Source organism: Macrobrachium nipponense, chromosome 3 (genome assembly GCF_015104395.2).
Source record: "Macrobrachium nipponense isolate FS-2020 chromosome 3, ASM1510439v2, whole genome shotgun sequence".
Taxonomy (NCBI): domain Eukaryota; kingdom Metazoa; phylum Arthropoda; class Malacostraca; order Decapoda; family Palaemonidae; genus Macrobrachium; species Macrobrachium nipponense.
In genome coordinates this window covers 26,458,687-26,484,828 of record NC_087202.1, presented here as the reverse complement: position 1 = coordinate 26,484,828, position 26,142 = coordinate 26,458,687, and the positions used below count along the sequence as shown (strand labels likewise).

Sequence of the window (26,142 nt, the reverse complement as noted above, 5' to 3'; positions counted from 1 at the left end):
ATTCCTTCGTGGGCCAGAAAAGAGCACGAGCATCAATGAGACATTGCAGTGAGACATGAACTTGTTTATTACTTCCCTGACCAAGCTGAAGGAAGGGAAGGCATAGAGGTATGTCTTCTCCCAGGTGCAGGGGAGCAGGACAGTGACCTTTGTCTAGGAGCACTGACAAGATGGGAAGCCACCTCCTCTGCTAACAAAGCACTTGGCACTTTGTCACTAGACACTTTATCACTAGAAACTCTCTCTATCTTATCCATAAAGACATGAAGGGACACTCCTATCCCCGACACTGAACTCATATCTAAATTAACCTTCTTATCAAACTTAGAATTACTAATTCTTGACTTGAGACTGTCAATGGTATCGGGTTACGAAGCACTGGAGCTGAGCACGGGAGTGTGTGAAGGGATAGAAGGACTGAGGATAGGAGAGAGATTATGTCCAGGGGTTGAGGGAAGAGAAAGACAGGAGTCTGTATTAGGCTTAGGAAAGAATCTGTACTCACAGTGGCCCTACTTAGGGCATGAGCGGCCATCTTCCTAAGTCTATTCCTCTCAAGTTTATAAAGAGGAGACTCAAGCATCTTCCATCTACTATCAACCCAATCCCTGCATTCAGAACAAGCAACCTCCCTCGAACATACCTGTCTTCTACACTTAGTGAACATTGTATGTGCATCGTAACAAAGCTTCCTTATCTAGTCTTACAGCCCTCACTACAATAGGAAAGACTGGAAGTGCTAGAATCTTACATAGCTAAACTAATAAGAAACAAAGCTAATTGTAAAGGTGAACCAAAAGATGCAACACCTTAAGTAAACTAAAGTTAGTGCGTCACTGACTTCAGCATAGAACAACCGGTGAATCAGGAAACCAGGAGTGCAGAGATCAACATGTCGATTGCATGGCATAAAACAGAATGACGCTGTTGGCTTCTGTCGCTTCCATGCTCCTGTTGCAGTGGGTGGGGCCTGTCACCCCCGCTTTGCAACAGTCGCATTACCTGGGATTTTGAATTTAGGATGCCGTGCAAGTATAATCATTACCTAAGTAATTACGTAATTGGTAGATAAATTATACAAAACTATAAATTCTGCTAAGCTCTGGAGTCTCATCCTGTGTAAACTATAAATTCTGCTAAGCTCTGGGGTCTCATCCTGTGTAAGCTATAAATTCTGCTAAGCTCTGGAGTCTCATTCTGCATGTTTTTCCTGACTAATATAATCTTTCTTACTTTATGAGGCAGGCCCATATTACGTTGCTTGGCTAATGTAATGGCCTTAGCATTTAGAAAAATATATCACCCTCTTGTCTCGATTTCTGTTAGCATAGTTAAGCTTCATCCTTATTAACGACATACAAAGCTGTTGCTGTCAAACCAAGCTTATGGCCAACATCATCATCTTGACAACCTACCTCTTTTTTAACAGTGGCAACTGCAATGCCTGATGTGTACTCAAGACTCTCTTTTTCAGCCTGAATCTTATCCTTCTCCATGGTACGTACATGGACCTCCTGCCAAGCTCTTCAACTTCTCCCTGCAATTTACAGATGGCATTAACTGTAGGATAGAAAAGATACTTCATGGGGGCAGAAATATAGTTCATACCAAAAAACAATCACTTGCAATAAAATAAAATATGTACATGTTGAAATGATTTAATATTCTTGTCAAACTAGCTTAAAATCTCTGTACAACTTTCACACAACTCGGGTCACTTAAAACGAGGTGACAATAGTGTTGGACATCAATTTACATGATATTAATGGTGTAAATAATAAAATATATTGACAGCTAGGCCAGAGGCCTTCTCACCTGGTTGGTACTTTAGCTGTATGAAGAGATTACTCATGAGGAAGAGGAGGGGACTTCCTTCCACTCTATTAAAAGTTTCTTAACCTCTATGAGCTGCTTCATGACATAGGTTATTTATAAAACAAAATTAAGTTTTATATATACTTACCAAGTAATTACCTATATAGCTATTAGTTTATAACTGGCTGGCAGCTTAAATGCAAAAACTTTGCATTTAAAAAAACAATGCTTGTCATTTCCTTAACTGTTAAAGGAGATATTACAGGAGAATACTACCTCTAGATGGTACTCATCTTAACCTGCAGTGGCATGGCAGTATAGCCTTGGACTGCCTCTACTTCAGTGGGAGCTTTGCAGCAAAGGAGTATTCTGATGGCTAGCAAAGAATCGATAAAAAAATGTTATTGTTAGTATACAATAAGGTTTTGTACATACTTACCTGGCAGATATATACTTAGCTTACATCTCTGACGTCACGACAGAATTCAAAACTCGCGGCACACGCAACAGGTAGGTCAGGTGATCTACCTTACCCGCCGCTGGGTGGCAGATGTATGAACCAATCTCCCTTTCCAGCCAGATTTTCTCTTCCACCTGTCTCCTGAGGGGAGGCTGGGCGGGCCATCAATCGTATATATCTGCCAGGTAAGTATGTACAAAACCTTATTGTATACTAACAATAACATTTTTGTACATGAACTTTCCTGTCAGATATATACTTAGCTGATTGACACCCTTGGTGGAGGGAAAGAGACAGCAATATTAACATGGAAAAAGGGGGAAACAACACCTGTTGTAGGATGTAAAATACAACCTTGGTTCTTACCCGTTTAGGCAGAAGACTTCATAGTTACACTCTATTAGTCTGCGTTGCCTGAAGAGCTTCAGCGAGGGCGTGACCTACAGCTGACAGACTCTTTGGGTCTATCAAAGGGATTTGGTATCCGCTTACTTGATAGAATCCGAGCAGGATCTTGTCAAAGGGGATTCGCCCTCTTATATGACAGAACCTAACCACTATCATTGCAAGGAGCTCAAACATAAACTGATCACCTAACCAATCTAATCATTGTTAGACATACGACATGAAAGAGATGCCTACCCGCATGCTCTTTCAAGCAACCAAAAAACTTACAACTAAACAAGGGGGAAAAAATACACTACAAAGGATATGTCTCAGCTCCCTGCCCCAGCACCGAATCCGCCGATACATATGGGCCTAACGCAAAGCACTTTTCATACGTGATTTTGACGTCTCTCAGATAGTGGTTCGTGAAGACTGAGTTGCAACGCCAGAATGTTGCTTTCATAATATTACTCAGGGACATGTTTTTATTGAAAGTTAATGAAGTGGCAATAGCTCTTACCTCATGAGCTTTGACCTTCAGAAGCTTGAATTGACTTTCATCACATGTCACATGTGCTTCTTTCACCAGGCTTCTGATGAAGAAAGAAAGCGCATTCTTAGATAGAGCCCTCCTTGGATCTCTTACAGAGCACCAAAGGTTGACATCATTGCCCTTAAGTTTCTTCTCCCTCTGAGGATAAAAACTTTTAGACTTCGTACTGGGGGCAAAGTGACCTCTCTGCTTCCTCGCCTATAAGGCAGATAAACCTTGGGATTTCAAAACTCCTAGGCCAAGGACTTGAGGGTTCTCGTTGGCCAAGAACGAGGTAGGAAGGCACAGATCGCTGCATCTCCTTGAACCCCACTCTCCTTCTATTGCATGGAGCTCACTAATCCTTTTTGCGGAAGCCAATGCCATGAGAAAAAGTGTCTTTCTCGTGAGGTCTCTAAAAGAGGCAGACTGAGGCGGTTCGAACTTAGGGGACCTAAGGAAACGCAGCACTACATCCAGATTCCAACTAGGAATCTCTGACGAAACCTTTTTGGATGTTTCAAAGGATCATATTAGATCATGAAGGTCTTTGTTTTCTGAAATGTTTTAGGTCTCTGTGCCTAAACACTGCAGCCAGCATGCTACGATATCCTTTAATGGTTGATACCGCCAGTCCACCTTTTCCCTAAGGAAAAGTAAGAAGTCTGCTAATTTGGGTTACAGAGGTACTGGAAGAGGAAAGGTGATGGTGGTTACCTACACCACCGCCGAAAGACGTCCCACTTCGATTGGTAGACTCTAAGGGTAGAGGGCCTTCTTGCTGCTGTGATAGCCGTTGCAGCTCTTGCAGAAAATCCTCTCGCTCTGACCAAACTTTGACAGTCTGAAGCCAGTCAGACCGAGAGGGCGGGGAGGTTTCTGTGATACCTGTCGAAGTGGAATTGTCTGAGCAGATTGATCCTCTTGTGGTAGGATCTCCGGAAATGTCTACTAACCATTCCAGTACCTCTGTGAACCAGACTTGTGCGGGCCAGAAAGGGGCTATCAACGTCATCCTTGCTGCCTCCGATTCTGCAAACTTCTTGAGAGTTTCTCCCAGTATCTTGAAAGGAGGAAAAGCATACGTGTCTAGGCCCTTCCAATCTAGGAGAAAGGCATCTATTGACACTGCCCTCGGGTCTGATATAGGAGAGCATTCTTGGCTGTGGCGAAGAGGTCTATGTGAGGCCTGCCCCATAGTCTCCACAGGTCCTGGCAAACATCCTCGTGAAGAGTCCACTCCGCCGGCAGGACTTGATCTTTCCTGCTCAGGAGGTCTGCTCTGACGTTCTTTTCTCCTGTACGAACCTGGTAAGGAGACAAATCTTCCTTTCCTCTGCCCACAGCAGAAGGTCTTTTGCTGTCTCGTACAGGGAGGGAAGAAGGGTGAGTTCCCCCCTGCTTTTTTTTTTTTTGTTCCTGATGTATGCCAGCGCCGTGGTGTTGTCCGAGTTTATCTGAACTGTCGAAGCTAGGACGTAGGGCTCGAATGCTTTCAAAGCTAGCCAAACAGCCATCAGCTCTTTCTTGTTGATGTGCCAGGTCACCTGTTCCTCCTTCCAGGTGCCTGACACTTCTCTTGAGCCGAGCGTCGCTCCCCAACCTGTTTCGACACGTCGGAAAACAACACTTGTTGGGGTTCGGAATGTGAAGGGACATCCCTTCTGCAAACCTGAGAGGGTTTGCCCACCAAGAGAGGTCCTTCTTGATTTCTCTTGAAATCTTGAAGGAGAACTCTAGGTTTTGAGAAAGACAACGCCAGTTCCGATGTAGAAAGAACTGGAGAGGTCTGAGGTGCAGCCTTCCTAGAGAAAGGAATTGCTCCAACGAGGAGAGTGTCCCCAGCAAACTCATCCACTCCCTCGCTGTGCATACGTCTTTCTCTAGAAAGGCTGTAGGTCCTCCAAACATCTTTTCTGTGACTTGGCTCTGATAAGCCAGCCGTCCAAGTAAAGGGACACCCTCACTCCCTCCAAATGAGCCATATTGCTACATTTTTCACTTAGTCCTGTGAAAACTTGAGGGGCTGTTTGAAAGGCCGAAACACAAGGCCTGAATTGGAATATCCTTCCTCCCATCATGAACCTAAGGTATTTCCTTGAAGAAGGATGGATCGGCACATGGAAGTAAGCGTCCTGAAGATCTAGGGACACCATCCAATCCCCTGGACGAAGAGGCCCGCCAGCCCGCCAACACTGAGGATGTCGTCTCCATGGCGAACTTCCTCTTTTCTACAAAGAAATCAGGGCGCTTAATCCACCGAACCGGTCTCCATCCTCCTGAGGCTTTTGGAACTAGGAATAAAAGGCGGTTGTAAAAGCCCGCTGAGCATGGGTCGCTCACTAGCTCTATCGCTTTCTCTAGCATTTGTTCTACTGCCAGAGTAAGAGCTTGGCTCATGATGGGATCCCTGTACTTGGCCACCAACTCCCTCGGAGTCGTTGTCAAAGGTGGTCTTGCTGAGAATGGGAATCAGATATCCTTTCTGGATAATCGAGAGGGACCAGTTGTCCGCTCCTCTCTGTGCCAGACTTCTGCGAATCTTAGTAGCCTGGCACCTACTGATGTCTGGAGGACTTCTTTCCTACTTTTTCGCTAGGTAGAGCGAGAGAAGGATCTTCCTCTCTTGAAGGATCTATTACCTCTTGAGGTAGAGGCTCTAGAAGGAGGGTCCCCCTCGAAAGGGATCCTGTCTAGCTGGAGTCTCCTTCTTAGTCTTAGTCTGGAAGGTCGTTCTAGGTTTCCGGCCGACTGAGCGAGCATATCTTGAGTAGCCTTCGCGGAGATAGCTCCAGAGATGTCATGTATTATCTTCTTTGGAAAGAGAAGAGGCGAGAAAGTTGCGAATATAGTAGCGAGGCTCTCTGAGCATGAGAGACTGACTTGGTCAGAAAAGAGCAGAAGACCGATCTTTTCTTAATAACCCCTGCTCCAAACAGGGAGGCTACTCCGCTAGATCCATCTCTCACTGCCTTGTCCATGCAAGTAAGTACACTGTTGAGATCCTCGGGCGAAAGGGAATCCGGGTTCTGAGTCCTTTTAGCTAAGACCCCCAACGACCAGTCAAGGAAGTTGAAGACTTCCAAGACTCTGAACATTCCCTTCAACAGGTGGTCGAGCTCGTTCATCGCCCAGGTAGTCTTAGCAGACAAGAGGGCCGCCAGCGTCGGGAGGCATCCACCAGTGAAGAAGAAAGTCCGCGTCTGCAGATGAGGGAAGACCAGCCTAGGGGTTCTCCAGACTCATACCAGAAACCAAGTTTCCCCGTAAGCTTAGAAGGAGGGAAAGAAAAAACAGTCTTCCCTTTCTCCTCCTTAGAAAGAAGCCAATCACCAAAACCTCTCAAAGCCTTCTTCATTGAGATGGTTGGTTTCATTCTCACACAGGAGGAAACCTTCGTCTTCTTAAATGTTGAGAATAAAGAGAGAGGAAAAAAAAAAAAAAAAAAAAAAAAAAAAGAAAAAAAGGAGGAGCGACCGGAAGATGGAGGAAGCGGACGGAGTAAAGCGTCTCAAACTCCTGAAGAAGGAGGTCTGTCAGAATCTTGTAAGACGAGACCGAAGAATCCTTTACCAAGTCCTCTTCTGAAGGTTCTATTCATCACCGAAGAACCTTCGGCTTCTTTACGAGAGCAGGCGGACTTCTCTAAAGAAGTGCGCCTATCCTGTGAGGAGTGTCTGGCAGCCGTCTGGCGCCTATCAGGAGAAGCCAAAGCTTCGGGAGAGTTCCTATCGAAGGCGTCCTTCCTACTCCGATGAGGGAGTCCTCTGTAATCTTGTAGTCTGTCCCGAGATACACAGGAGTCCAAAGGGGAGCGCCTGCTAGGAGAGGAGAGCCTACTATGCTCAAGGCGCCTACCAGACTCCATGCGCCTGTCAAGAGGAGAGCGGCTGCCTGGCGAACTGCGCCTAAAATGAGAGGAGCGCCTGCTAGGCTCTTGGCGCCTACCAACAGGAGAGTGAATCCCTGGAGAAGAGCGCCTACTAGGAGACAGGCGTCTACCATGATCCAAATACCTAGATCGAGAAGCGTGGGTCTCTGCAAAAAGCTTGCTGCCAGCAGAGAAGCTTCTTTCAGGCTCTTTACGCCTGACCTGAACAGAGCGGCTAACAGGCGAATAGCGCCTATCAGGAGAGTAGCGCCTATCTTCAACACAGCGCTTGGCAGCAGGAGAGCGGCTACTTGGGGAGTAGCGCCTACCAGGCTCTAATCGTCTGACATAAGGAGAAATCCTGTCTCTAGAAGTGTCCATGCAAGGGGGGAAGGGGGAGGCTTCTTCTTAATCCGGAGGATTGGAGGTTCTTCGGAAAGGAGCGGGAAGTAGAAGCTGTGCGCTTATCCTGTTCCACGGGAGAAATGAAGTCGCCAGGAGATAGCTTCCTGGGCGATTGGCGCCTGGAAGACGACTGGCGTCTGCCAAGGGAAGAGCGCCTCATTCTATCCGCTGGTACAGGAGAGAGAGCAGACTCCGACTGAGAAGGCAACGCAGGAGAAGGTAGCCTAAACTTCTTGACGGGGAGAGAGACGTCCTTCTTACGACGAGCGCCTCCCGCCAATGAGCCCGCAAGAGCCGAAATCTGAGCTTGCAGCCCCGCAAGAATCCGAGCCGGAGATCTTGCAAACTCCTCCACAGGGGACGAGGTTCGAAGCCTACTATGAGGCGAGTACTCCTGATCCCTCCTGGGTTTCTTGATGTCCACTTCAGGATCCTCCGGAAAACACTCCGGGCTGGAAGGAAGGGCGCAAGGAGCCTTCCAGGCTCTCTTCAACGGTCGAGAGGAATCCGAGGCGCTCCATCCTCTTCTAGGAGAAGGCGATGAAGAAGAAGAGAAGCATTGTCGTAAAACCTCCTTCTTGGCGCGAATTAAGGCAGCCTGGGAACGAACATCAGGATCTACCGAGGGGACGCCTGATCGGTGGGGGTTCTCCCTAACCTTCCTGCGGCTGTTGACTTTCCTCCTCCACTGGGACTGGGAGTCTGGAAGAGGTCTAGGCCTGGAAGCATTAAGGAGCCGATCAGACGCACCCTCCACTGTACTGGGGGCACTGCACAATCACTTGCACTATCACTCTTACCTTGCAACGAACGAATCTTCTTCTCCATGCTAAGGATCATGGCTCTCATGGTAGCCACTTCCGAAGGCGTATCTTTGGGTTCGATGCAGGGAGCAGGAGCTGAGACGGGAGAAGGATCTAGTGCTACGACAGGATTATCTACTTCTACCTCGCTAATACGAGACTTACTAACTTCTAGACGAAGCTTTCCTCACCCTGTCTTTCTCCAACTTCCTTAAGTAGGAAGAAAGAGACTTCCATTCACCCTCATCCAACTTCTCACATTCATTACAAGGGTTAATAAAGGAACATTCATTACCCCTACACTTCAAGCATACTGTGTGAGGATCTACCGTTGCTTTCGGTAGCCTCACCTTGCATTCATCCTAAACATAGCATTCATCCTGAACACACCCTAAACATAGCAGATTTCTTAACCTCTACATCAGACATCTTGAAATCAAAGAAAAATCCAAACCAATATCCAAAAAACAATCCACAAGCGCGTATGCCAAGCCAACAAGATCAGGTACTTCACCGAAAGTCAGTCCAAAGATATCCAAGGCAACGAGAAACGAATTAAACTATCAGGAGGTAACGACCACAGGTGTAGTCGACACCGGCGACAGAGAAAATCTGGCTGGAAAGGGAGATTGGTTCATACATCCGCCACCCAGCGGCGGGTAAGGTAGATCACCTGACCTACCTGTTGCGTGTGCCGCGAGTTTTGAATTCTGTCGTGATGTCAGAGACGTAAGCCAAGTATATATCTGACAGGAAAGTTCATGTACAAAAAAAAAAATTACTATCACCTACACTGAAATAAAACCACTAGCCCTCCACTGAGAGTGGCAAGGTGCTCCAGGTACATTATAACTCGCAGCTCCCCAAAGCTCGGCACCTTACAACAAGGTGAGATAGAACGATAAAATCCTATGCTTCCTCCCCCAATACCAAGCCAGTTGCTAAGAGGTTCTAAAGTACTGCAAAGTTTACAATCACTGTTTCACTTTCATTAACCCTTAATGGACCGATACCTTCAAATGAGTAACAACAACAGGTTTTGAGTGGTGATCTGATTACCTCCTAATGAGTATAAATATTACGAACCATCGATTTGGAGAAATCGGGCAGGAAAGAGGTTCCATTACTTCAATGGCCCATGAATTAACTAATGGCAACTTTTATACTGGCTCAGCTCACCGATTCGAGGCATCTCTTGATTCAGTTGTGTACATACATGACTTCAAGGGGGGCATGTAGTGCATCTCTCTTTCACATGACATCTTTTTCTATATTTGCTCATAAATATACCCAGGGGTTGCTGTTGGTTTTAGTTCTTATCTTTTATGATAGTACGTCAGTTATGATTGTAATTTTGCAAAGAAAAGTACAAACAAATAGTATTAGAAAAAAAATTTATAATCCAAAAAAGTTACTGTATCTTCAATCTCATAAAATTTACATAAATATTTTACAACAAATATACTCAGAATTTGTTACTGCTTTTATTTCTAATCTACTATGATATTGTGTGAGCTGTAATCATAATTTTATAAAACAAAATAAAATTATTAGAAAAAAACATGTATAACTTGGTAAAATTTACAATTGTCTTGTAAAAGGGGTTGTAAATATGTAGTCAATTTCAACCAGCTCTTAAGGGTTAAAATAATGAGAAGCAAAGATAATTTACTCTTCCAGTAGGTCGATTATAGAATGGAAGTAAGGGGCATATTGTGCCTGAAAGCTAATGAGGTGGAAAGTGCTCTAATGTCCAAGGTTAAGTGAGCAAACTACATCTCCTTATGAAAAACTCACACTAAAATGATGGCTTGGATCTCACTAATGCTTTTTAGAGAAGAGGGACATAGGGGTACAAAAGAGGGATTTGTCAGTCCCTTCAACACTACATCCAGGTTCCAGGAAACTGGATTTCCTTCCTTGCTTGGACGTGTCAAAAGGCTTGATGAGGTCGCTAATATAAGGTATGACTAAAGCTCTAGGTCCCTTTGCTTAAATACTGAGTTAAGAATAATGCGATCTCCCTTAATGGTGGTATGTGAGAGATTCTAGATCTCAGATATAAGAGGCAATTTACAATTGGGTCACAGATGCCTCAGAATAAGGGACATCATGTCTACGACACTAGCTTCAGAAAAAATGGCTACTTTAGTCTGGTAAATGGAGCTAGAAGACTGGCTCCCACATTTGCAATGGCTTGAACAAATTGAGTGACTAGAATCACTTGGTTTTGATCTGTCCACAGTAGAAGTTCTTTTGCTTGTTGACAGTACATCCTGAGTGAACTCCTCTTGGAGGTCTGAAGCAATTTTCCTCACAGTACCCTGCTCCAGACAAGAGCTCCTAGCCAGTCTGAGGCAATGTCATTCTTTAATTCCTTGAAATTCTTGTTTCCTTGGTCAGGGCTTTGACTATCCAGTCCAAGTGACTGAAGATCTAAAACATCTAGTGGAGGTTCTTAACAAGTCGGTCCAGTACAGCCGACAGAAAAACAACTTTCGCCAACAAAAACTCAGAGCATCAGGAGGATTAAATGAGACCGGAAAAGTTCCCTTGGGAGAAAAAAAGCTACTCCCATAGAAAGAGCTTCCTCAGTGATGAAGGACATATCTCCTATGGACTAAGCAAGAGGGAGGAATGGTGAAGGATGCTTGCTTTGCTCCCTCTTAGCCAAAAGTTAATAATCAACTTCCTTCAGAGCTTTCTTGGACAATGAAGAGAACACCATCTTGGAAGGAGTTTCTATGAGAAAAAAAAATGTTATTGTTATAATACAATTAAGTTTGTTCATACTTACCTGGCAGATATATAATCAGCTGTATTTCTGAAGTCCGACAGAATTTAAAAAATTCGCGGCACAGCAGTGGGCGGCCAGGTGGTAGTACCCATTCCGCCGCTGGAGGCGGATATCAGGAACTATTCCCATTTTCTATTCATATTTTATCAGTGCCACAGTCTCCTGAGGGGAGGTGGGTGGCACTTCTTTAATTATATATATCTGCCAGGTAAGTATGAACAAACTAATTGTATATAAACAATAACATTTTGTTCATGAAACTTACCTGACAGATATATATATAGCTGAATCCCACCTTCGGATGGTGGGAAGAGACAGAATAGGATTTTTGGGAAACTAAATTAAGTAGATGATATACATCTTGGTTCCTGACCTGTTAGCATAGCCGACTTCGTGATTACTGTCACCAAAGTCTGCTTCTGCGTTACTAGAGTTGCCAGCGAGGTAGAGACCTGTAATGCTGGTGCGCTCTAGATGATCTGTCAACGGGGGTGTGACCACAATGTGACTAGACATATGACCATACTTCTGAGGGCACCGAAGCTAAAACCACCACCTGACCTAACCTATCAAAGTTAGTTCCATAACTTCTAGGCTAAAGAAAAGGAACGCGCCTCAAGCGACCAACCCTTCAAAGTTAAAGCACACCTATCCCTTTTTCATAGGATAGGATTCGTGTTGCTTCCTGCACCCAATAATATATCTACGGATATGATGGTCCTAGCGACTTACGGATCTGAAATGTCGTCTTCACTCCCGTCGGGAGTGTGAAGCGAACACAGAGTTGCTTCGCTAAAGCGTGGCACTCAGGATGTTACTGAGTGTCATGCTCTGTTGAAATGCTTCCGATGGCCGCGCCCTCACCTCTTGAGCATTCATATTAAGAAAAAATCTCAAATCTTCATGCAAACATAATGAATGAGACCTCTTAAAAGAACTCCTTGGCTATAATGCCAGGGTGTTCTTGGACATGAACCAGTCTGGTCTTTTTACGGAACACCGCAGATTGTCGGATGTGAAGCGAACCCAGAGTTGCTTCGCTAAAGCGTGACACTCAGGATGTTACTGAGTGTCATGGCTCTGTGAAAATGCTTCCGAGGCCGCGCCCTCACCTCTTGAGCATTGATATTAAGAAAAAATCTCAAATCTTTATGCAAACATAATGAATGAGACCTCTTAAAAGAACTCCTTGGCTATTAATGCCAGGGTGTTCTTGGACATGAACCAGTTTGGTCTTTTTACGGAACACCGCAGATTGTCCGTTGACCTTGGACTTTCTATAGTTTTATCAAGATAAAACTTGAGAGACCCTACAGGGCACAGGACTCTCTAATGCCCTTGCCCAATAATTTGTGCCATACCCTTGGTCTCCAAGCCTTCGGGTCAAGGGTTAGAGGTTTTCGTTCTTATCAAGAACGGAAGGCTTAGAGGACAGACCGCATTATGTCCTTTAAAGCCAAAACCTCTGATGATGGCTAAAACCTCACTAACCCTCCTTGCCGTGGCTAGAGCGGTTAGAAATATTAGCCTTTCTGGTCACGTGTATTAAGTTCGCAGAAAGGATAGGTTCGAAATGCTTTGGCATCAGAAATCAGACTACGTTGCTAAGTTCCATGCCGGAACCTTTGATCCAGAGAATTTCAAGATCTCCACAGACCTCAAGATCGTGAAGCTTGTTGTTTGACAGAACCGAATCTCTGAGCCTAGAGGCCGTCAACAACATATTTGCATATTCTACAATAGTTAGGACTTCTATCTTATCTCATACTTCATACGGAAAGATAGAACCATAACGAAATTCACAGAAGCGAGGTGGAGGAAACAGTCATTTCCCTTCACTATCTCCAGAAACGGCCCCTCCGATTGAAACTGAAATAGGCAGCACTGCTTTGCCTTGGCCAAGAGACTGCCATTAATCTTGAAGATCTTATCGACTTCTCGATAGTCTGAACGCCTTCAGACTCAGAGAGGAGAGATATAGATACTTCACTAAGTGACGATGTTAGATTACACCGATTCTCTCGGGAAGGGTCTTTGGACAATTCTCTGAATTACCTGACCTCTGTGAATCCAACCTTTTAGAGGCCAACATGTGGCGACTAAAGATAATCCTCTAGGATCATGAATAAGGGAACAAACTTAAGAGGAAGCTCCTTCGTCTTCAATATTACGAAAAACTTAACGAAAGGACGCCCAGTCTCTCCTCACTTTCGACATACTTCTAAGTGAGGATTACTCAGACGTCAGTAGTTGTTGCCTTCGATCGAGAAGACCCCCACGGACGTGCACTAGTTTAACGAACCTCTTGAGGATCGTTACGTTCCGTGCCCAAGCCCATAACCAATTCTCTCTTCTCGAGCTATTAGAGAGATGAGAAATTATCCGAGATGATTTGGGCCACTCGATCCAACCTCACCCTTCGAGGAACTGGAGAGCCGACCAATTTGGCTTCCAATTCTTTCAGACAATGTGCCAGAACATCTGTTCTCTGTTCGGATGTCTGGCACCCTCTCGCTATCACCTGAGGTGATCCTCAAGCCCGTTGAGAGAAAATTAGAATTACAAGATCTTTGATGTTATTCCAATTTCTTCGTGAGGAAAATTTGTAGAGTCTGAATTGCTGTTTTATTCAGGGAAAACAAGCTTCTCCAGCGAGGAAATGGTCCCCAGCAAACTCATCCATTCCCTCACTCAGCCTGCTTCCTTCCCTAAAATAAGGCTGCGCTTTGCATAAGCAGGAGAGCTTATTATAGTGCTATGCCGCGGTAGATTCGTACAGAATGTTACCGTGCGGTAAACCCGCACCTAACAAGTATAAGAGATATCTTGTTGAAATTTTCTAAGTAAACGGCAGGTATGATCATTCAAGATTACTAGAAATTTCCTCAACCCGAGGCTAAAATCCATGATTGTAGGGCAGAGAGACGGTTTATTAAGCCATTCCCGCAAGGGAGAGAGACGTAACCACCGCGCATGACACCGAGCTAGCCGGTACTGCGTAGATCACAGTAACAGCAGCCTTGATCATCGTCTCGCACTATGTGCCTGAGTTGCCAGCTACTCCTTTTACGAAGGGATAGGTATGAAATTATCGAGCAAAAGGGAACTCTCAAGCAGGCATATTTAAACGAAACAAATTCGCTAAATACAGAAGCTGAGTTGGTGTTGCAGTTCAATTAGAATACTTCTCGTCTAAGTCGCAATCCGTAGAATAAACTAGGATATGCGCCTACCCCTCGGACAATTCAACTGCTTAGTAAGAATCAGTCGTGAGGTTAATATACGTAGTATATTTATAGTATTCTGAACAACGATCTCCATCCTAAATTCTTTCCTTCAGAAAACAAAATAAGGATTGGAGATCGACCACCTTTGATCTATCAAAAAGAGTGAAGGAGAAGTCTTCCTCGAAGAAAAGCTTCAATGGTGAACAGAATACTATCTGCCTGAGTTGCCAGCTACTCCCTTACGAAGGAATAGGTATGATATTATCGAGAAAACAAAAGGAAACTCTCAAGCAGGACCTATTTAAACGAAACAGAATTCGCTAAATACAGAAGCTGAGTTGGTGTCGTAACAATACCTGAAGAGTTGTTCTTACTCCGAAAACTCTTGGAAGGTTGAAGGAGTGTCAAATAAATACCACCTTAGAACAAACAGTTCTTTCGGCTTCTATCCGCAGAGGTAAATACGATATGCGTATAGACTTGACCCATGCGTTAGCAAAATGACGCAAAGATAAACTACGTAAGTATTGTAGTAATTTGAACATCGAATTCTCTACTACATCTTTCCTCGACGAGGAAGAGAGAAAGAAAGGAAAACGACTGTCCACGTTCTAATGAACGAGACTTTTAAAAAGAACTCCTTGACTCTTTGCCAAGACTCTTTTCCAAGAAAAGGGAGTAATATTCGAATAGAGATCATCAAGAGAGAACCGAGGATCGAAAAAGACCGTTCAATGTTCTTATGATATTGGACAAAAAGACTTACCTGGATAGTCTACAAGTCTTTCTCTTAACCCCGGATGAGCCTCTGAAAATGAATGAGAGCTCTTCCGAAATTTGTTAATGGTTTATCCGCTTAAACGATAAAAACAATGTTAAAATCTATGTCAATGAGAACGTACTACCCATTTATGAGGGGTCCCCCACTTAAATGACAAGGGGGCAAAACGTCCAGACTTGACAAAACTATTAGCACTTTGCTAATAGGGGAAAACCCTTTAACATGACCGAAAGTCACCCAGGAATCCAAGTATATAATCTTCCCGATTCTCAAAGAAATCGATGAAGAGGAAAAGAGATCAAAGAAAAAATTCGGGTATGTCTCTCGCTAACTCCGAATCCTTTTAAAAATTTCTGTAAAGAAATGTCCTCAACAGCAAATAAGACGCCTTCAACAAGTCTTTTCTCTCGCAAAGCGTCCTGCCGAGCTTCCACCGAAGCGTCCTGGCGAATGTCCACAAAAGCGTCCTGCTGAGCGTCCTCAAAAGCGTGCTGGAAAGCGTACTGCTGAGCGTTCCTCAAAAGCGTCCTGCCGAGCGTCCTCAAAAGCGTCCTGCTTAGCGTCCTGGAAAGCGTCCTGCTGAGCGTCCTCAAAAAACGTCCTGCCTTAGCTACGAGCGTCTGAGCAGAGAACACCAAGTCTGAACGACGTTTCAGAGAGGAACTCGTTTGAGCGCCTTGATGCATGCAAGGCCCGCCAAGAGGCGTCCTGGCGAGCGACCTGCAAATCATCAATGTTATGACGAACCGCGTTTTGCGTATGACATTGAATATTTTTAAGGGACGTCCTCATGCGAGTCTCCATGGAGAGCCGCACGATGTCCTGAAGAGTGTGAACACTAAAGGAAGACGTATGGCTTTCGTCGTTCCGCAAGTAGCTTGCCGAGCGTCCTGGAGAATGTCTCTACTTATAGGACGTCGAGCACCTCCAAACGCTTCCTCACGTCTAAATTTGCCCTTCTATTAATGCCGACCAGGAGACATAAGTTGTTTGACTGTGCAAAGCAGCTTGCCGGCCGTCAAACTTATCAGCTTGCTTTTCGAAGTAAAGCGAACGTTACATAACGTATACGGAGCGCCATGAGGAGAGGAGACGAATATGTCCTTGATTACCAAATTCTTTTGGAATGCTAGCGAGGTTGAAACAGCTCTAACTTCATGAGCGTTCACTCGCAGGAGGCTCAAATCACTCTTCTGCAAGATGAATGAACCTCCTTAATAATGTATAAGTGATATATACATGAGCGTTCATATACATGAGCGTTTCACTCGCAGGAGGCTCAAATCACGCTTCCTGGCAAGATGAATGAGCCTCTTAATAATGTATAAAGATGTATACATAGCCGTTCACTCGCAGGAGGCTCAAATCACTCTTCTGGCAAGATGAATGAGCCTCCTTAATAATGTAAAATGATGTATAACATGAGCGGTTCACTCCGCAGGAAGGCTCAAATCACTCTTCTGGAAAGATGAATGAGCCTCCCTTAATAATGTATAAATGATATATACATGAGCGTTCACTCGCAGGAGGCTCAAATCACTCTTCTGGCAAGATGAATGAGCCTCCTTAAATGTCCCTTAGAAAAAGAGCCAGTGCATTCTTCTAAAAGGGAAAATGTGTCTCTTTACTCTTTCATCCTCTCGTGACGAGAGAGAGGACGTGAAGCGTCCTCTTCTCTCAAGCTTCTTTAGGGGCGCGAGTCCTTCCGAGAACTCCAACCCCTGTGTGGGGAGGACGCCTCGGAGGACGAGAAGCAATCCTTCAAGATTCGTGCACGTGCACGATCTTTAGCAGCCTGGGAAGCGTCAACAGGTTCTGCCGAAGGGACGCCAGATCGGTGGGGAGCCCCCGTAACCCTCTTGCGGCTTTCGACATGCCCTCTCCCTGAGTCATGGGAGTCCGACAGAGGTCCAGGCCTAGAGGCATTATGGGGCCGATCTGACGCCCCCTCCTCACAACACAAGGGCACTACACTTCACAACACTGATTGGAGAGCGAGCACTTTAGTCTAAGATTACTTGATGTAATCCTCTAGCAGACACTTCTTCTAGGCCCGTAAGCCATACCACAGGGTTAGGCAAAATAAAATCTACAGGAGGTTAGAAGGTTCATTATTTCTAACTTCTGTTTACTGTGGAGGAAAACTCCTGATTCTAACACGCTCTAAAATGCGTAAATGAATCCTCCTTCTTCCGTAATCAGTCACATATTACACTAATTACCTTATGCAAAGAAAACATGTAAACGTCATATATACTAAGCGAGTGTCTACCGAAAGTTCCGGTAGCCTCACCTTACCGTGCAGACAACAAAGTCTGAAACTAGGCTAACTAGCTTCAGACATCAAATGCAATGAAAAAATTTACGATAGCGTATGCCTAGCCACAAATCCAAGTTAATAATCGAAAGAATAATTAGGATACTTAAGTGGCTAATGAAGTATCAAAATCCTAGGCGGAGGTCTGTAAACAGTTGTTTACCGACCGGCGACAGAAAAAAAATATGAATAGAAAATGGGAATAGTTCCTGATATCCGCCTCCCAGCGGCGGGAATGGGTACTACCACCTGGCCGCCCACTGCGTGTGCCGCGAATTTTTAAATTCTGTCGGACTTCAGAAAATACAGCTATATATATATCTGTCAGGTAAGTTTCATGAACAAACCATAATCTCAGCTAACTGCTGTTTAATGGGTGCCATGAATGGCTCATCATGGAGTAAAGGAAGAGATCCACGTCCGTAAGCAGGAGCTTGGTGCTCAGAAGATGGAGACAGATACTGAAGAATTGGCGCTGGGCGCTCAGAAGTTGATGCCAAACACTTGAGAGCTGATGCTGGGCATTTGGAAGCTGGCACTGGGGGCCCAGGAGCTGTAGCTGTATGCTTGGGAAATAGCTTCAGATGCTTGAGAGCTGGTGCTAGGACCCCCTGGAGCTGGTGCCATGAACTATAGCTGGATGTTTGGGAGCTGGGCCCAGGCGCTTGAGAGTTGGAGCCGGGTGCTTGAGAGCTGTCGCTGGGAGCTTGAGAACTGGCACCATACACTTGAGCTGAAATTAGGTGTTAGGGGACTGATGTCAGGTGCCCTGGAACTGGTGCCGGGAGCTGGCATTGGGCAGCCTGGAGTTGGTATTGGACAGCCTGGAGCTGGCATTGGATGGCCTGGAGCTGGTGCCAGGAGTTGTAGCTGGATGCTTGGGAGCTGGCACCGGGCACTTGGAAGAGAAGCGGAAAGAGTGTCTCCTTGTTTCCAAATGAACTTTAGAGCAGTGGTATGTCTGAATGGACTACCATAGTCTTGCTGTGACCTAGGGACAAGAATCACCGAATTCCTGTGAACTAGGGACGAGAATCACTGAATTCCTAAGAGAATTGCTTTCAACTCTCTAACATTAAAGGCAGTCCCTCCTTACCAACGTCATTGGTTAACAGCAATCTGATTTTACGATGCTCGTCTAGAGACGTTGTAAACTGGATTTTTGGTGCTGATCTCCGGCTAGCAGTACCAATCCACGGTTAGTGGCGCCGATCTCCAGTTAGCAGTGCCAATCTCCAGTTAACGGTGCCATTCAGTGGGTTATTATGCCAATTTTGGGTTAGTGGCAATTTTCGGTTAGCAGCGCTCAGCCAGGAATGGAACAGCAGCCACTAACCGGGGGAATGCCTGTATGTAATGTGAAGGTCCTGCACTTCTGGGGACCATGTCCCAGAAACTTTCTGGTTCCCCAGAGGGTTCCCCAATCTAGATCTAAGGTGTCTGAGAGGAAGTCTAGATCTGGGCTCAGCAGATGAAAGGACTTCCCTTCCAAAAGTCTCGTTTGGATAGTCACCATTGCAGGTCTAACTTGAACCACTGAGTTATGTATACGAAAAACACGCAGGAGTCCTGCTGTGCTTTCCCTGCCCCAGTTGTCCTTGAGGAAGAATTGCAAAACTTTCTTATGAAGTTTGCCTGACTTGACACTAGTTTCACTGAATCAAAGAGTCCCCAGTAGACTCATCCACTGATGGGCCAAGCAGGATGAAAGGGGTAGAAACCAGTGAACCATCTGACACAGTTGTGATTCTCTTGGCAGACAGAAAAGCCTGAAAAAATCTAAGAGTTAAGACTGATTCCTAACAGAGTATCTCTAGCGGCAAGATCGACTGGGACTTCTGAACATGAGGAAAAATGCCGTATTGGAAGCAAAGACAGGCAAATCTTGGAATGCTTGGAGGAATGAGGCAACAGATCTTGCGTCGACTTCTGAAGGTCAGACACTATTTCCTTACAGCGCCCTGAGGGAAGAGGTGATGTTGATCTAGGAGAGAAAATAACAGAGTGGATTTCTTGGTAAAGTAGCACCAGAGCTCTTTTTCTCAAGAACTTTCAAAGTGAAAAGAGAGGAAAGCTCTTTAGAGTCATCTCTTATGGTCTTGTTGGCACAGGACAAGACTCCTAGCCAGTCGAGGGGCCCGATGATGGTTGGAAGTCGACAACCTTCTTAGCCCATGTTCCCACTGTCCAGTGAAGAAATCTAAAAACTTAAAAAAAACCTTGACAATATTCTTAACAAGGTGGTCTCGCTCTGTCAAAAAAAAATTAACTTCCGTGACGAGACCACAGAGCATCGAGAAGAGTTGATGAGAATGGAGAAGTCCCCTTGTGAGGAGGCAGCGACTCCCAAAGAAGGAGCTTCCCTGGTGATGACAGATGAAAGCCAATCTCGCATATTTATAAAATTCTGGGGGACGAAGTATGAACATTATTCCAGCTAGTTGTCACTTAAAAGGTAAGGACAGAAGTGGATAAACATGCCTGGGGTGCACCGTGATAGATTTAGCAAAATTTCCTACAGAGTTTATCATCAAAAAGCAAATGAGACATGGTAACACTGCGCTGGGTGCTTGAGAGCTGGTGCTGGGGGATGCCAGTGGGTGCTCAGGCTGATGGCGCCCTTCCCCTTGCTCCTCTGTGTCACATATAGCTACAGCGTAACTACATGCAGGATGAGAAGTACTAGCCATCTTATTTTGCTTAACTGGAACTGGATCTGAACACCAACCCACATCATCTGAAGGATCTGAAGTGGCGCAGAAGGATCCAGGAATCTTTTCCTGTGCTTCCTGTTCCTGTCAGAATCATTGAAAGTGACATCACTGCAGGGCTGGCATTCATACTTCATACAATAATCTTAAATGTATGAAAAAACTATTCTGGTACAATGTACAATATCTTTTCCAACTACAGTCGACCCCCGTATTTGTGTTCTCCAGATTCACGGGCTCATGCCTTCGTGGATTTCTCTCTGGAACATTTACCCCCATTATTTGCAGGAAATTCACCTATTCACAGTACTTTTCTATGAGAAATATCCACAAATTCCTGTTTTTTATTAATTTCAACATGAAATGCACTTTTTCTGATAAAACTATTAAAAAAACCAGGTGTAAAAATTTTTTGAGAGTTTTCCTTGAGTTTTAACTAACAAAATAAGCCATTTCAAGTGTTTTATAGGGGTTCCAACTATTTGTGAGTTCTAACTATTCACGGGTGGGGGGGGGGGTCGGGACGCATCCCCCGCGAATACAGGGGACAACTGCATTGTATGTTAATACGATGAATCTGGGATTTGAGTTTGAGTTACTGATTAAAAAGCATTTTCATCAAGATTAAATGTTTGCTGATAAAGATTATGTCCCTATTATATGCCCCCTCTACTGAGAGCATAGAGAAAAGGTAATAAATGTCACAATTTTTTAAATGTAAATTGTATTTTTCCTAACTATACAAACCTGAGGTCCTTTATAATAGGAATTGCTTACGTTGAAGCTGGGACACGGCCGTTAAAACTCTTGAACATGGTGGTTAGGCAGTAACTACCGTCTGGTAGGCAGGGAGACTCACCTGCATTGATGTAAACATTCCACTTTGCCTTTCGGCCCAGGTTTCAGATTCAGGGGTGAAATAAGGTGGGCATTGGTGTAAAGGACCTCAGGTTTGTATCATTCGGAAAAATACTATTTACTTTTAAAAATTGTGATTTGTTCCTACACAATATACAAACCCTCTGTCCTTTACAATTGGAAGACTTACTCATTGGAAGAATGATTTTGAGTGAAGTCTCTTGAAATGACTGGAGTTTAGCACACCTGGGCTACTCCTCCTGGTCGAAAGAGCAATGAGGACAATTTGATTGGAGTAGAACTGCATAATCAAGAATCAAACTGGAATTTAGAACACCTGGGCTACTCCTCCTGATGGAACGAGTGAAGTGCCCCACCTCTGACAATTTGATTGGGGTATAAGAAATGCATGATCAAGAGTCAAATTTCTGGGCCTTTTCAAATGGGTGAGGAAATGTAACTCATACGAAAAAGGCTGGGGCAAATATTAAGAGTCGAGGCATTAAGGCAAAGATCTGAGATGGGTTTGCCTTATTGCAAGTCTCCTTCCTTCCCTTGCTAGAGAAAGGAGCAGGTTTGCTTCTATGATTCTGATAAGAAAAATAGAAAAAGCTCAATGTGTAGACTTATTGCATCAGATGCCAGTCCAGCAAGTGTAGGTTCCAGTCCTATTCTCAACCCAAAGGAAGAGATGTAGAAGAACGAGGAAGGAGGAGGAGGAGAGGCTAATCACTCTTGAATACTTCTCACCTCTAGAACATCACACCTTAGGCGAGATGTAACTTGCCCTCTTCAAGGAGCCAAGTAAGAAAACACAACTTATTGAGCATCCACCATAAGTCCAAGGAAAAAAGGGTTCCAAGGACTTGTGGGCAAAAACCCGAAGGAAGAAAGACATAAATGTGGTCCCAATGAGACATTGTCTATCTTTCAGTCCGACATATCCTTAGGAATGCAAGGAAAGGATTAAGCCACTGGTACCATGTGCTCTCGGGTAGTGTACAGGTGATGTCGTCGCCAGCTGCAGAAAACCTCCTCCCCATCTTCTCGCAAAACCAGGAGAAAGACATGTCCTTATACACTTCTCCCTTGGCGAGTCAGTACTGGAGAAAGGTTATCGCCTCCATGTCAAGGATGTTGAGTCTTCCCAAGGTACAGCAAAACACTAATAGGACAAAGTAATGACTGATCTGGATCATCAACTAGAGTCCAAGGCATAAGGGATCATGAAGGATTTGAACCTGTCAACAGATGTTGAATGATTTGGAGTTCATTACAACATTCAAGATGGAGTCAAGACATGATACCTGCCTTTTGAAGGGTGATATAGAAGAAGATCCATGCAAATCGTCTATCATCTTTGCCAATGCTGGAGAGAGACAAGATGTTGTTTTGAAAAACAAAACTTTGTCTGATGATTCTTGCAAGGGCGTGTGCACCCTAAACAAGAGTCAAATGATATCTACAGACCTGAGGTCCCTGTGATGGCAAGACAGAGAGAATTTTCTCACCAGTAACTGAATCTTGACTGAATCGGAGAGAAGTAACTCTCGTGATTCTAACCAGAGAAAAATTCCTGTCAATGACACCTATCATCAAAGACGGTTCCAATCCCTAGAATGTTACAGAGGACTGAAATAATTAGTATCCAGTTATTTCAATTGCTGCTCGACATGATAGCCTATGCTTACAAGGAAAGCTGGATTGTCTTTCAGCCATGAAGTCAGGGATTGTACTGCCTGAGGAACCACGCTTGCATCACTACCAATGAAGGGTGGGTCAGGGAGGAACTCCTCTCATTGCCTTTGAAGCAGAATTGGCAGGTTGGGTAATAGGCAAAGTCCTCCACCAATTATTTTTAAATCATGGTGAACAATGTTTGTTGAACACCTTACAAATTAGAAAAATATAGATAGGACTAAATCTGTTGAGTTTGTCCGGAAAAGTTATTCTGAGTTATCGCAGTGGTCCATGGGTCAGGTATGTTGAGCAGAAGACCTACAGACTTCTGTTGTGCCAGGGGGTAAACAGAAGATGATAAGGAGTTTACTGAGACATATCTTTGTTTGATCATTCTAGCAACGGCGCAATTGGAGCATGAGAAAGGAACCCTAAACAAGAGTCAAATGCTGCCAAGAGACATAGGTCTCTGTGATGGCCAAACAGAGAGGTTCCTCAATAGTAGTTAGCCAGATTGAGGAGAAACACTAAGACGATCAATTTCTCCATGAGAAAGAAGTACTACCCTGTCCCTCACTCAATTCCAGAGGCTGAGTTGCTTGCTAGTACACTTCATCTTGAAATGTGCTTGGCTGATAGAGCTATCAAGTGCACAACAATTACCCTCAAGCACCTCCATGTTAACCACAACAGAAGGGAAATGAAACTCTCTTGTTTGGTGATAATTTCACTACTGTGGTGTTGTTGTTTAACAACACCACTGGGTACCTCAAAATCAAATACCAAAACTTTTGGGAGGCCCAAAAGGATGCCTTGAGTTTCAGGATATTGATGAGGAAGTACTTATCCTCTCAGTCACCCACCTAAATACAATGGTCCTACAGGTATGCACATATTACTCAGTCGTTGCATCTGATAACAGACACATGTCACAAGGAGAATACATATACAAGTACTGTATATTCAAAAGCCCCTGTTGATTGAACATCAGCCTAATTCCTTCCTCATCATTCGAGAGAGGAAAAAGATTAAGGACTGGAAGCAGACCTCCTTCATTCTTTAAAGAAGAGTGAAGATGAAGTTTTCCTGAAGATGACTAGCTTTTAGCCGAACTGGCTATTCCTAAAACGAGAACATAGGAGAAGCAGAAGTTCTATGGAAGACAGCCGAAATCCGGAATAAAGCAGGCAAGGTAGTCCCCGATTATCGACGGACTCGGTTAATGGCAATACAGTTTTACAGTGCTTGTCTAGATCCATAAAATCGGCGATTTACGGAGCCATGACATGCCAAGTTCTGGTTATGGGCTTCATAAGGTGCTGATAAAAGTTATGGCACCATGACATAACTAACAGAGGTGCCATTAACTGATTATCAGAGGCATTAACCAGACATTGGCGCCATAAGCGCCATTAATCACAGAGTTTTGGTTAATGATGATATGATCAGTGGATCGATCTTGCGATACTAACTTTTATACAGTGGTCCCCCCGTATTCGCGGGGGATGCGTACCAGACCCCCCCGCAAATAGTTAGAATCCGCGAATGTTTGTAACCCCCTCCAAAAATACTCAGAAAACTTAGCTATCCTTAACATGCAAACACCAAAGTAGCTAAAAGGACCATCCTTCATCAAATATACATAAAACATCCTATTATGGTTCATATTAATCTTTGAAATATTATTAATACTGTTTTAAAGTAAATCTTACATTTTATGGTTATACATAAATACATACATACGTATTATGTACATACTGCATGACTTAGTTACGTATGTGAAAATAATTCAGTCTCCCCATAAGTATTCAGTCATGCACGTTTTCTTTCATACTGTTACTATTTGAGACATCCATTTTCTTTTTACAAGGGAAACAAATGTATGTGAAATCAGAAGCGATAGAGAGAAAGAACAAAATTTGAATGAACATTAAACAATTGTTTTACGCTAGTACAACATATGTAAACCGGGTACTCACCAGTGATGAATGTTGATTAAAGATGATGATGATGAATTAGCGTGCAGTCCGATGAATGACGATGAAGATATGACTGCACAGCTAAGCAGAGGAGTTACATATCCTCTGAGGGCGCCTCTTCACCTTCAGGAGGCGCTTCGGGAGGCGGTGACTCAGGCGATTTGGGAGGCACTTCTTCAGGCGATTCAAGAGGCACTACTTCAGGCGATTTGGGAGGCTTTGGAGGGTCTTTCTTCGTTCGTGTGATGAACATTGTGATTGGCAACTGCTGCCGTTGCTTCTTCATGGTGGTGAGAGCTTGATTATATGGGCTCAGTGCTGTGTCTAGAATATTAGAAAACTTCAAGGAGCGCTCCATGTAAGGATCCCATGTTGCGACAAACTCCTGGAGGTCGTTTACCATTTTTTTAACTTGGGACAGGCGTTCCAAAGTCAGGCCCTCCTCCTCCTCCTCCTCCTGATCCTCTCCTGAACCTGGAGTGTCTTCTTCCTCGCTGGCGGACTTCGTCAGCTCTTCCAAGTCCTGGTCGGTAAGGGGGTCAGAGTGGGCATCAATGAGGGTGCCGACTTCTTCCTCGGTGATATCGTCAAAGCCCTCACCACCAAGAATTTTTGCCAACTGGACTGCCTTATTAATGGCTGAATGCTGGATTTCCTGGGGAGAAAAGCCTGTATAATTATGGACACAGTCTGGCCACAACTTACTCCAGCAGGCATTCAGTGTCTCCTTCTTCATGTCCTTCAACGACCGGTCAATGACAGACAGACACGTGGCAATCGTGAATTTACGCCAATAATCTTTCAGCGTAAATTCACTGTCACGGTCCATTGCATCAACAAGGTGCTGGAGGGAGTTCCCGGTGTAGAGTGCCTTGAAGGCGCGGATGACGCCCTGATCCATAGGCTGGAGGAGAGAGGTGGTGTTAGGAGGAAGGAACTCAAGCTGGACTCCTTTGGAATAAAGATCGAGAGGGTGGCCACCAGCGTTGTCCATTATCAGCAAGACCTTGAAGTTGATGTCCAAATCGGCCAGGTATTGCATAACTTGAGGAATGAAACTCTGGTGAAACCAGTACTCTGTCAGGACTTTGGTGATCCAGGCCTTGGGATTATGCATCCAGAAGACGGGCAGTAACGCCTTGTTCTTGTTCTTGAGTGCCCTGGGATTTGCAGCCTTGTAAATGAGGCCTGGTTTCAGCATGAAACCAGCCGCATTCCCGCACATCAGGAGGGTCACCCTGTCCTTTTGTGCCTTGAATCCAGAGGCTTTAGCTTCATCCTTCATAAGGTACGTCTGGGATGGCATTTTCTTCCAGAACAGGCCAGTTTCGTCCATATTGAACACCTGTTCTGGGCGATATCCTTTCTCCTGGATTATTTTCATGAAGGCCTGCGGATATTTTGCGGCTGCCTCTTTGTCTGCAGATGCAGCTTCCCCATGTAGGGAAACAGACTTTAGATGGAACCTTTTCTGGAACCGGTGGAACCATCCTTTGCTAGCCTGAAATCCTTGGGGAGC

General features: G+C 44.6%; 1 protein-coding gene across 1 annotated transcript in view; it reads right to left on the bottom strand.

Moving 5' to 3' along the window:
• The window catches only part of LOC135221665 (golgin subfamily B member 1-like), a gene marked incomplete in the record, with an annotated part of 242,075 nt that overhangs the window by 113,954 nt on the left and 101,979 nt on the right, over positions 1–26,142 (bottom strand). The window contains 2 exon segments of the mRNA XM_064259372.1: positions 1,416–1,530; positions 22,045–22,052. Coding sequence (XP_064115442.1) covers positions 1,416–1,530; positions 22,045–22,052 — 123 coding nt within the window.